Source organism: Bombus vancouverensis, chromosome 11, assembly GCF_051014615.1.
Source record: "Bombus vancouverensis nearcticus chromosome 11, iyBomVanc1_principal, whole genome shotgun sequence".
NCBI classification, from domain to species: domain Eukaryota; kingdom Metazoa; phylum Arthropoda; class Insecta; order Hymenoptera; family Apidae; genus Bombus; species Bombus vancouverensis.
This window is the reverse complement of record NC_134921.1, coordinates 9,452,391-9,467,885: the sequence shown is the minus strand read 5'-3', so window position 1 is coordinate 9,467,885 and position 15,495 is coordinate 9,452,391. Positions and strand designations below refer to the sequence as shown.

At 40.7% G+C, this 15,495-nt stretch overlaps 1 protein-coding gene across 6 annotated transcripts in view; it reads left to right on the top strand.

Moving 5' to 3' along the window:
* Positions 1–5,032: 5,032 nt before the first annotated feature.
* Positions 5,033–15,495, top strand: part of SoxN (SRY-box transcription factor soxNeuro) — a 118,480-nt gene continuing 108,017 nt past the window's right edge. For 2 of the 6 annotated variants that reach the window (XM_033343850.2, XM_076622680.1), the window contains exon 1: positions 5,034–7,369. In XM_033343850.2, the coding sequence (XP_033199741.1) occupies positions 6,006–7,369 (1,364 nt within the window). In that variant the 5' untranslated portion in view covers positions 5,034–6,005. Of the gene's footprint in view, positions 7,370–9,558; positions 9,760–10,922; positions 14,085–15,495 lie in introns of those variants that run through there. The other 4 variants (XR_004465138.2, XM_033343851.2, XM_033343849.2 and 1 more) reach the window with 4 other exon arrangements.

Below are 15,495 nucleotides of genomic sequence, written 5' to 3'. Positions count from 1 at the left end.
AGTCTCGCTAGGTGCGGTATTTATATCAATCGCTCGTATATTCGACCGCTAGCGAGTTAGACATACAGACTCGTTGTCGTCGTAGCCCTCTAGTGTAGGCGGTTGGTACCAGCGGCTCGTCCGGGAGGTGTTGCGCCGCGTTGATGCCTCGACCTGTCGGCGTCCTGTTGATACCGATCCGCCACACAACTATTAGTAACACGCTATATTAAAAATTGTTAGTTAATGTTAAGCGTAACATATTGTACGTTTGATCTGATTTTCTATTTTAAACTTGAATTCAACACTCGTATTACATATATTTTAATCCGAGTTCCCATATCTTAAACCAAAATTTAGAAATCTAAATTTCAGTTTCAAGTTTCAAAATCACCATTATCTAAAGATTTCCAATTGCAATTTAAATTCACAATTTAGATATGAAGTAAACTGTGAAATTGTGTGAAATTGTAATCCCAAGCAAATGGTCGTTCGTAATTAACGGGGACAACTTTTATTTACTTAGGAAATGGAAAGTTCGGTACCCTCGGTACCCTTGTTTACTTTGCAGTTCCTGGTTGGAACAGGGTACAGATGGGTTAATTTTGTGGCAATCGGTGGGATTAAGGTTCCTAACGACCCTAACAGCAATAACCATAAAATTTTGCAAGTTAAGCAGATGGAAATCTTAAGGCTTAAAGTTCAATGCATCATTTACTACATCTCTCCTTCTCGCAATGGTGACACGTCATTGGTGGGTTTTTCACTGCCATGTCAGAATGTTTCTCTGATTACCTTTTTCCGTTTTGATTTATTGCACGTTCCGGCGGCTAGAATCCTCGTGATCGCCACGAGATTCATCGTAACGAGATAGAAGCGTGGCGAAAGTGCGATCCACGAGGAGGAGATAACAAGCGTGCGTTACCTGCAACGATTAGAAAGATCGATCGATCGATAGATTGAGTCATTACGGAGACCTTGCACTTCGCTTATCAGCCCGGTAATCTTATCAAGACGACCTTGCCCGTCTTATCGGACCAGCCATCTTCTCTCACTCGTGCATAATTGCAACAGCTTCTGAAATACAACTCTCTCTGCCGCCCTGGCGAGTTTTATTACGAAACTATACCATTACGAAATCTATGAAACATTTAGATTTTTCTTCTTATTATAGTTACTAATACGTCAGTATAGTAGGGTTTAGTAATACGTATTTCGAAAACGTTTCAACGAATAACTCAGTGTTATAAGCGTGTTATAAGAACACAGAATTTAAAGAAAGAATCAGATTATATATAATATATACTGTTAGAATTTATTTTTTTCGCTAACATCGTGTGTTGAACGCTTCTTTAAGAGAAAACCTGTCTGAATTGTATATTATTTGTGAAACGTGCATTTAGGATTAGCAAATAACAATAATCGATATCTGAAGACAAAGAAATCCAGGTAAAGTTGAGTAGCCGATACAGGATAACCAGAAGAAGACAAAAGAACAAACAAACAAACAAATGGAAGAAGACCAACGATCGAATGGAAAATTATTGTGCCATTTTATCGAGAGCTGCATCGCTCGTAAATTACAACAACGACGATCATTCGTTCTTCACAAATCTCATTTAATATAGAACATTTAATTAATTAATTAATTAATTAATTAATTTGTTTATTTATTTATTTGTTTGTTTATTTATTTATTTATTAATTAATTTATTTATTTATTTATTAATAACTAACATATAACTAGTGAGAGTTAAAAGAAAATGAAGAAATGAAGTAAATATTGAGAATACTTATTTTTCGCCAAAGAGCTCTTAAGCTTACCCAGGTTATATTTCTACTCGAAGCAGGTAGGCAGTAAGGCATGAAATATTACAAATTTAGAAAAACTAAGAAGTATATTCTACGAAATAGAGGGCAATTTACCGAAGAAGGATGTACATCGTTAACGAATTTTGAATTACGACATAGAAAAATTGGTTGCGTTAAAAATGAAAATTACCGAACGAAATGGAAGAAGTGCCTCGATGTTTGTAAGAATATTGACAAAATTTCATTGTAATTCGCCAAAGAAACTCTGTCGATAGAACTCAATTATAAATAAACCAAAAATTTCTTTCTAATTATATATCAGACCAGCATGATCCTAGATATCGGTAAAAGAAAGTAAAGTTTCGAAGTTTCAAAATGAGGATACTAATAGGGACGCTTGTTTCCTCGGCGATAATCTTCTTATCGCGTTTTTCTATCTAACACTTTATGACTGCTACCAGGCCGCCCTGTGCCCTTGACAAATTACGTTTCTGATGACAACAGGTCATAAATGACTCACAAGTTTCCACCACTGTGACACACACCCATATATTCACGACACCTTGAAACGGATTTCCCCAAGAAATTTCAGTGTTTCAGCGTTCTATGCTGAACAAGTAGCGGGTAACCAGGGAAGGGTAGAAAGAGAGAAAGAGAGGCGAAATATGAGTAAGTATTCGTCGAAATTGAACGATACTGAACGTTGGAATAGAACTCTATCCGGCTGCCCCTATTCTCATTGTCGCTGACGCACAGTGCACACCGGGGTTGCGCTACGATTATCTATGACGCATTCTTCCATTATGCGTTTCGCTCTTTCTCTGGCTTTCTCCCGCGTCGATTCTCTCTGTCTTTGTCTGGCTAGTGGGCCGCGGCAACAGGTCCTACGCATGAGCCGCGCTTAAACGGAGTCGCATCGGCCGATGGAGGTTCTTTCAGGAATGGCTCGTGAGCCTCTTTGTGGATTTCACGAACGAGAGACGAAGAGGAAAGGCCGGAGGAACACCGGCGAGTTGAATGAAAAGGAGAAAAAAAAGAAAGAAGGAGAGAGAGAGAGAGAGAGAAAGTAAGGGGAACGAGAAGAGACAAGGAGAAAATGGGTCAAGTCGGTCGGATATAATGGGTGATTTGAATACGACGAAGCGCGACGCCAGCTAACGCGCCCGCAAACGGTAAATTAGCCGAGACGTTTCGCGGTTCGACGAAAGAACATGTATACTCACCGGTGTGATTAGACATCGTAGGAAATGTAATCGACCATGATGATTGATCTTTGTTAATAGTTTCAATATTTGTTCGATATTCACGAAAGTATCCGAACTCGTCGCGCAGAATTTTCATAGATTATCGTAGGACATTCGATTGACCACGATGAGCTAATCATTGCTAACATTTTCAATATGTGCATATTTAAGCATACGTAAATATTTTCAATATTCGTTCGATATTTACGAAAGTATTCGAACTCGTCGCGCAGAATTTTCACAGATTATCGTAGGACATTCGATTGACCACGATGAGCTAATCATTGCTAACATTTTCAATATGTGCATATTTAAGCATACGTAAATATTTTCAATATTCGTTCGATATTTACGAAAGTATTCGAACTCGTCGCGCAGAATTTTCACAGATTATCGTAGGACATTCGATTGACCACGATGAGCTAATCATTGCTAACATTTTCAATATGTGCTTAATACGTGCTGAATATTCGCGAAAGCACTTGAGCTTATCGTAGAAAATGTTTACAGATATCATTCGTGTGATCAGGTATCGTAGAAAATGCATAGTATCTCTGTCAATACGTGTTTCACATTCACGGAAGCATTTACATAGGTAGGATAGAAAAATGTTGCTAAATAAATTTTATTAAATTTCTTTGACACTGCTGCGAGATATGAGAATCATTGTTATGGTGGTAAAGTTCGATATAAGTCGGAAAATGTATGCATATAGAAATCACGTTTCCTGTAAACGTGTACCTTTCCCAGATAACAAAATGAACGTTGAATTAATGTTAAAAACGAACTCGGTAAATTATATCAGGTATAATTGAACGTGTATATTTAAATAATTCAATGGATAATTGGTTGTTCAAATACTTGCACGTGATACAACGAGAAATCTTGTAATTTCTATCTGGGTTCTAGATTTGTTTCAAACTTGACCAACGTTAATAACGATGCTCGTTACAGCGTCGACAAAAGTTCAAACCGTGTTTCATACCACGCACGATATATTCGCAAATAGTTTGCACGATAGATAGTTTGTTCCTAAATAGAAAATACGAGTTCTCGAGTCGCTGCAAGTCCTCGAAGCATCGCAAAGCATCGGAGAAAAAGGAAAAGAAATGAAAAAACGCTGGCGTGGCAAAAGTTAAACGATTCGTTTGCAATCGAAAATCTGCTTGGGATAAAAATAATTCCGACGAAGGCTACTTTCTACTAAAAAAATTACTGGTCAGGAAGAAAGCGCGATACGAGGCAAAACATCGATAAGATACGATAGCCTACGCAGTTAGAATGCACTTGCACGCGTACTCGCCAGTTCAGCGTAAAGTAACAGCGTGAAATTATTATCTCGACCAACGTTGCTGAATGTTAAACCCTTGCAATATATACTCATCCTATGTTTTACAAGCGTATCGTCTCCACCTTTGACCCGATCAAGCGATACTAAGAGCAAAACTAATTCGTTACGCCAGCCTCTAATCGCCTGTACCTATAACGAGGAAAAAAAACACACTATTGGGCCCTAAAACCAGCCATAACGTAGACAAATATTTGAATATTATTGCGCGTTGGTAAGGAAAATTCGAAGGTCACGGTAGAAATCGCACGTAGATGCGTTGGAAGAAAGAAATGTAAGGGTGAAAGAGAGTGCTGGGTGCGATAGAGAAAGGAGACGCGCGCTGTTCTAGCGTCCGGCGTTGACGAACGTTTCGTGAGTGTTTTGAGGGTGGAAAGCGGATAGGGGGGGGGGGTGAGAATGCTGGGCAGAAGAACGCGTGGACGAAACACTGGCGATCCGAAGAGCCGAGGGCAGAAACGGAGCGAGGCGAAGATCGCCAGGCGAGAGACGAACGCTCGTGCAGTTGGCAAAGAGGGAGCGAGAGAGAGAGAGCGAGAAAGCTGGGAAGAAAAAAGCGTGAGTCGAAGTGAGAAGCGACGAAGTGAGCGAACTTGGAGGGGTGCGGGGGAGGGGGTGAAAGCTATACCGCGAGAGGTCGTCGGGGTTGTTGGCATGACGTCACGGCGTAATGGCGCCGCCTTCGGCGTCGAAGGGAGCCGCGCGATTGGTCGAGAGAAATGATGGCAGGCTTGCGTGCCAATCGATTGCCGTTGGTAGGCTCGGGTCTGGTCCGACGGTCGGTTGGGTATGGTTGTTGGTAGCAAGGTAGGTAGGGTTGCTTAGAGAAGGGGCAGTGAGCGTCGAAAAACAGAGAGAGGGGGGACAGTCGCCTCGGCAGGAAGTGAGCCCCGAGAGTGGGACCCGAAGGCGAAATCCACAAATGCTCAGACAGTCAGTTCCCTCCGTAGAGAGAGGAGGTGTTGCTAGGAGTCGGTCTTGTTCTTCTGCATCTCTGCATTAGTACATAGGAATAAGAGTAGTACTGGAAGAGAATTCGAACGGGGACAACTCAGTGAATCGAATAAAGCTTGCAACAGTGAACGCACAGAAATACGCGTGTAACGACGTAGGCGCGTGGAGAGGAGTCATCGGCGTCGATGTTATTATCTTGGACACAGTGAGAAGAGAAAGTACAGTGACAGTGAATAATCGTCGTCCGACGTGTAAACATTGGTTGTTGGTCGTTGGCGTTGAGAATCGTACGCGGACTCGTACGCAGCGCCGTGTCAAATCAGTATAGTGTTCCAGCAGTTTGGAAACGGTGTCGGTGGTTGTGTTGTCGCGCGTAAATTTCAACAAGTGGTGCAGTAATCGAAAGAAGTTAAAAGAATCTCGTTTGACCGAGGGGGAATTGGACGGTACAGCTTCCATGTCACATAATCGAAGAGAAATAAGGAGCAATTCATTTGGTGCGTAGTATTCGCCAGATTCGAATTGCCGTCGTGGATTGATAGGAGACTCGGCGCGTCAACGTTTTTCGACAGTGCGCGACCGCGTCCTTCTCGGCGTTTCGTCGAATTTCTTGACGTCGAGTAGTACAAAAAAAAGGCAGCAAACTGTACGGGCACAGGGAGGAAGACATGCTTACGATGGAGTCTGACCTAAAAGGCGGCAGCCTACACGGTCAAATGCCACCTCATCCGCATCAAGGTGTTTCGCCAATGGGACACCATACCGGTGTATCACCGTACGGCACCCTCGGCTCGATAGTTCATAGCCCAGCATTATCAGGAAGTCCTCCGAGTACCGGAGGTTTAACTTTAGGTTTACAACATCATCATCAAACGCCTCAACATCATTACACATCCATGCAGGCGGCACAGCAACAAAGCATGCATTCGCTGGCGCAACAAAACGCTGCACAACAACAGCAACATCACCCGCACCAGCAGCAACAGCAGCAGCAACAGCAGCAGCAGCAACCACCACCGCCTCAACATCATCAGGCACCGAACAACAATAACAATACCAGTAAGAACAACAACATCGACCGCGTGAAAAGGCCGATGAACGCGTTTATGGTGTGGTCCCGTGGCCAACGGCGTAAGATGGCTCAAGAAAATCCAAAGATGCACAACTCAGAAATTTCGAAACGATTGGGCGCGGAGTGGAAACTTCTCAGTGAAACCGAAAAACGCCCATTCATCGATGAAGCGAAACGATTACGCGCGGTGCATATGAAAGAACATCCCGACTACAAATATAGACCACGCCGTAAAACAAAGACCTTGTTGAAGAAAGACAAATTCCCAATTGGAAGCGGAGTAGCCGGCGTCGGAGGTATGCTGGGCGTAGATCAGCGGCAAGTCGGTGCTACCGGTGGGCCGCAACAAGCTCAATTATCCCGTGATGTGTATCAAATGCCAAACGGTTATATGCCGAACGGATATATGATGCACGATCCCACAGCCGCTTATCAGCAGCACGTTGCGTATGGCGGTCACATGGGAGGCGCAGCAGCCGCTGCAGCTGCTTCTGCTGCTGGGTATCCCAGGTACGATATGGGCCATCACATGGGCGGTGGCAGTCCGAGTCCCATAAATAGCTATATGAACGGTTACGGTGGTTACGGCAGTGGCAGCGTACCAGGCGGATCCCCGTCACCGTACCATCAAGCGCAGCCAGGATCGCAAATTTCCAGTCACAGTCCGAGCGGCAGTAGTATAAAATCCGAACCGACGAGTCCAGCGAGCGGCGGAATTCACACACCACCAACGGCAGCGTCGTCGACAGGCGCAGCTGGGGGGCAAGTTGTGAAACGGGAATACATGGGCCAGCAACAGAATCAGCAGGCGCAGGGTGATTTGAGACAAATGATCTCGATGTATCTGCCCCAGGGTGTCGAGCAAGGAGTCGTCCAGCACGGCGCCGGTGTCTATTCGCCTGGTCCGTCACCGGATCCGCTGGCACAGCATCATCCCTCAATACCGCCACTCGGTCACATGTAAGTTCAATTTTTTTGTTACTATTTTTTGCCTGCTTATGGGCCTACATTTAAACCTATGATCGTTATCTTGCTCGATGGATAAATGATATTTTTTTTAAATATAATTATAGTTGAATGTAGTTCGTTAATTGATTATCGATCGTTGAATGATCGAACGAGAATTCCGTAACTTTCCATCTAGCAGGATTCGATAGTATTTGTTGTTCCTTTTACATTGCCCTACAAGGGTAGGATAAACCTTGATCGAGTTGATTATGTCTTTTAGATCGATTAAGCTTAGATTTCACGTAAAATCCGTCCTCGCTACGTGCGATTGTATCTTTGTACCATAATCGTAGTTGCATCATGGTTAACCATCGAGAAAGACGCTCTCGGTTTATCCTTTTCCCTTAGTAGTATTAAGTTATCCGAAAAGTTGCTTTCGTTTCATAAGGTGATAATAGATGAACGACAATTACTGTTTTATGTTATTTTATTGAATTAGACAGTATGATCCATTTCGTTCTACTTTTATTATTATGTTTGTGCATAATTTAATAATCTAATATAAAACAGAAAACACAGTGCATCTATTATTTCCTTACAAAACGGAAGAAACTTTTCAGACAACCTAAAATATAGCTTGTGTCCACGTTCGAGCTTCCAAGCAAACTAAAGAAACTGTCGGAAAGAACGACAACCGTTTAGTAAAGAAATCGTACGACGGAATCATCCATGTTTATCATAAATATATAACGTTGAAAAAAAAACAACCTCGAACGTGGTACGAGCGATCGCGAGCGATTTGGAGCTGATTTAAAGCCGAATCGATCGCATCTCGTAGTAACTACCCGTAAAGCAACACCCCCGCTTGCCATCCGCAAATCTAGCGCCTTTGCATTTTCACGCTAATATCATTCACCGCGACATTTCTACTTCTGGACCCTGATGATCAGTCCTCAGTACGGAACAATTAGCGCCGTTATCAGAAATCCCATGCTAGTCACCGCTATAATCCGAGATAATGGCGAGTAACTAGCAGACTACGTAACAAGATTACGCGAGCTATCCCCAATCGAACAATCTATCGAGTGTAAATCAACACAGTGGTTAGCAGCTAAATAAGACAGCGTCGTTTTATCCCATTCGTTTTAACCGAACCATCGCAAATTTCGCCTGCAAAGCAATCTCTTTCTAAACAGATATTTTTCTTCCTCCTGTTATTCTGCTTCTTGCCGAAACGATGTACTCGAACGTGATAAAAGAGAGTGGGCGTTCTTGTTCTTCGCCGCACCTTACTGCTTTAATTCGGTTGGAAGAATGATCACGTTTCGGATGCCGGGTTAGATGAAACGTTTAGAAATGTTAGGACGCGTTCACTCGATCAATCAGACGATCGACGAGATTAATTCATCGTGGGAGCGTGATAGAATCGCGCGCGAAACCAGCGATATTTTGCAAGATTTACGAAGACGATCTAGCAACGACGCGCTAGATAAACAACGAGACTCGTCCGATGTCGTAAGAACATCGTGCGAAGTGATATCTATTGCGATGTTAAGCTATCTTTCCCTCTCATGTCCTTTCTTTCTTTATTTCTTTCTCTTCATACGTACTTTCCTTTTGTTCCGTTATGCACGATAGCCGATAAAATTCTTTTCCTCTTTTCACATTTCTTCCGTAGCTTCTCTTATTTCTCTTATAACTGGTTTTATATGCATCTTCTTTCGATATTACGAAATGTCCGTTTTGATACCGCGTCGCGATCATCTGCTCTAGGGTCCAGAACGTAGGGAATTTCGGATGGTTTACACTTAAGATTTATTTCTCGTGGGTCAATGAATTGGTGGGATGATTGTTGAGTTTAAACGTGTCGAGCTTCGTGGATTGAGTCAAGAGAAACCTCATCGACCATTTTTATTTTCCCCCCACTACTCTGTTCCGGATCACCGATGTCGGTCGTATCATTTTTTTTCCTCCCCCCTGTTTTTTTACCTTTTCTTTCCACTCGCGATCGTTTCGTTTCGGGGAACACGATCGATCGAGAATTTTAATCTCCGTACGAGTTTGGACTCCGATGGTGTCGGAGAAACGAGAGAACAACTTCTCACCAACGGTGAGTGCTTCTTCTGACTCATACTATCGACGCGAGAACACAGTTACAAGAGACAATCCCAATTCCTAACGCAAAACCAATAATATCGTAGGATAGCTTAAAATGTCGGGCATGGAAGGACAGCTGTTCGCCCGGACATCAAAATACGCTACGAAATCTTACGATTAAACAACAGAATAAAGAAAAAAAGGACTAACGAGAAGTGATGCGAACGAGAAAGTAGGGGCCTAGACGAGATCGCAAGGGGTTTGTCGCAATTACGGAAGGAAATTTCACTAACAAATACACTAGGGTAAAAAGTATCCAATAGAGATTAAGTTATGCCTAAGATCGATTCCTTTGGTATGCGCAACTTAACGCGGTGATAGTTTGAAAATATTTTCTTAAAAATATCAGGTTAAAATTAAAAAAAAAAGATAAAAAATAAAAAAAGGAAAAAAAATAAAGGATCGTAGGTTAAGACGATTGCGCAATCGAGGAACTACAGGACCGTGGGGGGGGGGCTGGGTGGCATCCCGAAGTTTTTCGCCATCTCGGTATGAAATTTGCATCGTAGATTAAACAGAAAAAATCGCATCGTATATAATTTGTCGCCATTACCAAAGAAAATTTGAGTAGCGAATGAACGAGGTTAGAGAGTGTGGAATAAAGATTAAGTTATACCTGAAATTAGTTCCTGTGGTATGTGCGACTTAACGTGGAACCGGTTTATCAATATTTTGTTTAAAACAGTCTGGTATAAATAAAAAGTATCGAATGGTTGAAACGGTTGCGCAATCGAGAAGCTACGGGATCATGGGTGGGCTGAGTGGCATCCCGAAGTTTCTCGCCATCTCGGTATGAAATTTGCATCGTAGATTAAACAGAAAAAATCGCGTCGTATATAATTTGTCGCCATTACCAAAGAAAATTTGACTAGCGAATGAACGAGGTTAGAGAGTGTGGAATAAAGATTAAGTTACACCTGAAATCGGTTCCTGTGGTATGTGCGACTTAACGCGCTAACCGTTTGTCAATATTTTGCTAAAGATATCTGGTAAGAGTGAAAATAAAAATGAAAAATACGGGATAACAAAGGGGTCGAGTGGTTAAAACGATTGCGCAATCGAGAAGCTTCGAGATCGGTAGGAAATTCGCCTCGCAGATAAACTAAAGGCGCGATCGCATATAGTTTGTCACCATTACCGAGGGGGGAAATTTGACTAACGAATGAACGAGGCTAGAAATAGATTTAAATCTTGAATAGAGCTAGGTAAGTACGAAACAGGTAAAATAAAAATAGCGATAGAAAAAACTGTAAAAATGTAAATAAAAGAAAAGAAAGGGGCGGGTTAAAGCAGTTGCGCTACCAGGAATCTAATAGATCGCAAGAATATGGGTGACGCGGAAAATATTTTTTCACAAAACGGAAAGAATGATGAATCATAAAATCAATTAAGAAAAAATGGTTTACAGTGACCTGCCCTACCAAGATTTTGGGGATATGTTACGCGTATGATGTACCGTGGATTCGAGGGAGGCTATCGGCGTTCGACACAAATCGAATACACAAAGGACAAGCAACAGACAGGGGGAACTACGCCGATTTCTTTTGAAAGATCCTTGTTTGCAGTTATACATTCTTGGCAAGTGGACAACGAGTTCTGTTTATTCCTTCAAATTTGCGACAAATCCGCGCTTTTGCGGGCCCTATTTTCTTCGTACACCGTTTACAAGAGAGAGGGACAGAAAAATAGCGCTAGTATGTGTATGAATTAGATTATAAACGTGACCGCGCATCGACGACTAATATAAAGTTGACTTACGCCCGAGGTGCTCTCACTTTGCGATGCAAAAAGGATTGAAACAGAGATCGATCGAATCGGGGAAAGTCGTCGATTCGCGTCAATTTATAATAGATGGTAAATTAGTATTAGGTTGCCCGAAAAGTATCTTTCGTTTCATAAGGTGACAATAGATGAACAATAATTTTTGTTATATTATTTTATTGAATTAGGTATGATTCATTTAGTTCTATCTCTATTACTAATTTCGTGCATAATTCAATAAATGAATATAAAACAAAATACATTGTGCTCCATTATTTCTTTATGAAACGAAAGAAACATTTCGGACAACCTAATATCTTCCAACGGAGAATGATAACGGTGAGAAGGAGAGAAAACGTGAGATGATAGAGCCTCCTACTGTGATAAAATATTAGAGAAAAGGAAAACTAACGGCTGAAACGTAAGTAACAGCTATATAGAAAATTTTCAGGGTATAGTCATCGCGATATGAAAGGGAATGGGGAAAGTGATAGAAATCACAGAACAGGGTACATGTAAAGAAGTGGTGACAGAGAATAAGGAACTGTACATATATGTATACAAATTTACGTAAAAAAAAAAAAAAAATATATATATATTATATATACAGATATAGAAGCTCGTGTATATTTTCCGCGTTAACAATAATTTTTCTCTTATTCGTATAGTGACGTCTCGTTCGACGTCGATATAATTTTCACTCACTGTATCGTTTCTATCGTGGTCGTTCTCCGCACATTTTTAAGATCGCTCTAATTGTCATGAAAGAACGATAAATGAACTAATAGGTAAAGTACGACACAAACAAGCGTTATACATATACGAAAGATAGAAATAGGAAATGAGAAAGAAAGAGTGCAGTGGTATGAATGACCGCGGAAAAGTTCACATGACGATTATTTGCATGAGATGACCTGGTCGAAATTGACATATAGACGCGGTTTTATAGATGTTCATCGATCGCAATAGTGTGAATGGTTCAAAAGGACAAGAAGCATAGAAATTTATTGTATATATCATTAAACTTAATTTTGTAAACATAGCTCCCGCCGATCGGAACAGCACTAGAAATGTTGTCCGGGAAACTGTGTTCATATGGAAATACGGGGATAATACCTTAACAGACTTTATGGTTATCAACCTTGCAGATAGATTATTTATGGTTAATGCCCCTTTTCCTTTTTAGTTTTTATCGCATCTTATTCAATTTTATTTATTTCTTTTAAATGCTTCGTGATCCGGATACGTTCATGATTATAAATTATATTTTATTTTATCCTTTTCTAAAATTACTTATACTTATTCAAATCATTATAATCATTAATATTATTACATGTTGTAGTTATTATGAATAACTTTCGTCGATCCTCGAACCTATCAATAAATCTTTCTACTTTTTTAATCCTGTTCAAACGTCCGGTACTTTTCGAATTTCGATTAATACATATGTATATATATTCCGCATATATGTGTTTGTACTCTGTAGACTATACCGTTCCGGGAATCAACAAATTGCATCCGATATGCGATGAAAACTAATGGAGGACGACGAAAAATTAGAAATAAGAAACTATTAGGTAAAGGGATAAGATTAAATTTTGCCACGCTTCCTTGAATTATAAGTTGGATCAATCGTAGCAGATTCCGCGGTGTAACTGCGTCGTGCTCTATTGTAAGAGATTTTTTAAATTATCGATTGATTAACGAAACTTCACTGCGCTAACTTTCCAGATATTTTAGCGGGCCAATTTCTCGATTTATAGTATTTTAAGAGTTTTAGTCGAAGCTCCTCCAATATTTTAAATTTCTCCGTATCGCTTACTGCGAAATCCGATCGAGAGAAAGAGGAGCGTATATATCATATCTTTGTGTATTTTTATTCTTATTTCATTTTCTTTGAATTACCAAAAAAAAGATATTTTTATTTCATTTTCTTCTTCGAAATACCAAAAAAAGTAATTCTTATTTTTTTTCTTTGAATTACCAAAAAAAAAAAGATATTTTTATTTAATTTTCTTCGTCGAAATACAAAAAAAAAATAAGAATTATTTTTATAAAAAAATAATTTTTATTTTTTTTCTTCTTCGAATTATCAAAAAAAAGTAACTTTTATTTTTTTTCTTTTTCTTCCAATTACCAAAATAGTATTTTTCTTTCCTTTTTTTTTAAAGCACTATGAAACAATATCCCTGTCTTCAAAATATCACTTTTGAAATTATTTGATATCATTACCCTAGAAAATCTAATAGTGTTTCCAGAAACAGTAAAGAAAAAGATATAATCGTCATCCTCCGTTCGTTTTTGAAACAATAACTACACAATCTTGTCATATGAGAATGCAAAACGAAGAAAAGAAGAAAGATATTTGTACGAATTATTGAATAATTATAACCGTGCGAATTTTTAAGTCCGTTACGCTTTGTATTGTAAATATATTCACCATGGCAACGATAGATCATGGTGATCCTACTTTATATAGAATATATCTATATACTAATTGTAATTAGATCATCTGTGTTTCATTTTTTCTATGCAATTTCCACCGACAAACCCATTGAAAGAATATCGAAGAGCCAAAGATACGAATCAGGTAACTGAGTCTTCCACGGAAGAACGATTTGACTCTTGTGTGTACTTTGCATGCATCCTCTGCGTGAATTCTTTACAAGTTTTTCCTCTGTCCTATCTATCTTTCTGTCATCTTTCGATCATCCCAGCAACGTCGATACGAGTGAAACGATTTCAATCTTCCAACCGATCTAACGGCTAGAATACTAGTAACTTTCAGAAATATTTCGACGATAATCTAAACGTACGCTCGCGCTCGACAATATCCTAGTTGCTCTTCTATTTCAAAATTACATACCAGGAATTGGAAGGATGGATGGCTGAGAATTACGTTTTCGTGCGCGACAACGATTCAGAACGTGCAGAGTAAATTTATCGAAGCTACTTACGAGAGTTACGAGAAAATTATATATTCAGATAGCCGAAAAGTGATAGAAATTAAAATCGCGAGGAATCGTAAAGAAACGTCATCGACGATAAAAATGATAATCAGGATATCGCGACGTGATAAGAATCCGCGAAGAAGTTGTCACGTTGTGATCCAACTTTAGAATTCAAGTAATTCTCTGCCAAATTCTACGATAATGGGAACGTGAATTTCTAACTGAGACGATCAGAATCGACGATTAGGCAACGGCGGTCCGAGGCAGAAGTCCGTGAAGTTGTCAATTCGCGATCCAACGTCAGAGTTAGAGCAATATACCGAAAAATTTCACAATGCACGAAACGTAAATTCCCGAACGAACGATTAACGTCGACGATTAGCTATCGCTGCGAGGCAAGAATTCGCGACGAAGGCGTGGATTCACGAACGAACGGCGCTGGTAACGAGACGATTTGAATTTTTCAGTATCCTTTTCCTCGCTGAATAGCTGTTTTTATTTGCGAGCTCGGCTCATAGCCACCGCGAAATGTCCCAATAAATATAACGCTCGGCACGGACGAGTGGAGACATTAATTCGCGCCAATAAATATTCCCATCGTTCCGGCACATAAACCTGGCGTTTGTCATATACACGCAGTCATTTCGGTTAAAAGGCATTCCCTGTGCCACTGAATGCAAATGCGAGTGCTCGTTGTGCGTGCCGTAGGGTCTCTAAAGTGCTTTCAATTACGTGTTCCACCTAATGTCCTGGCCTGGAGGGCCGTTTTCCTATGTTTTGCATAACCGGGATTTTCAAGTGTTTCACGCCCCACGAGGACGCGCGACGCGTCGCGCCGCGCCGCGCCGCGCGGCAAGTCGCCTCCGACACGCTCCAGTCCACCAGCTACTTCTTTATCCTGATATTTTTTATTTTTTGTCTCTCTCTCTCTCTTTCTATTTTCTGCCTCTAACGAGCATTCCTAGCTTTCTTGCCTCTTTCGTCGGTTCTTCCTTTCTCCCTTTGTTTCATTCTCTATTCCCAATTTTTCTCGCTGTGTCGACAAAGCTGCAAAGTGCGTGGCGGCAATTGCAGCACGCGCAGGGCAAAAGAGCGTAATTACCGGGGCAAAATCCCATTTTGGTGCATTTTTCGTGGCAATAACGCGCACTTTGGCGGCAAACGTCGAGCTTTCGTTTGTAACCTACCTTTCTTTGTCTTCTCGTGCTTTTTTAATCGGACTTTTTCTTCTCTGCATGCATCTTCACCGTTGCATCGTCTAACGGCAAC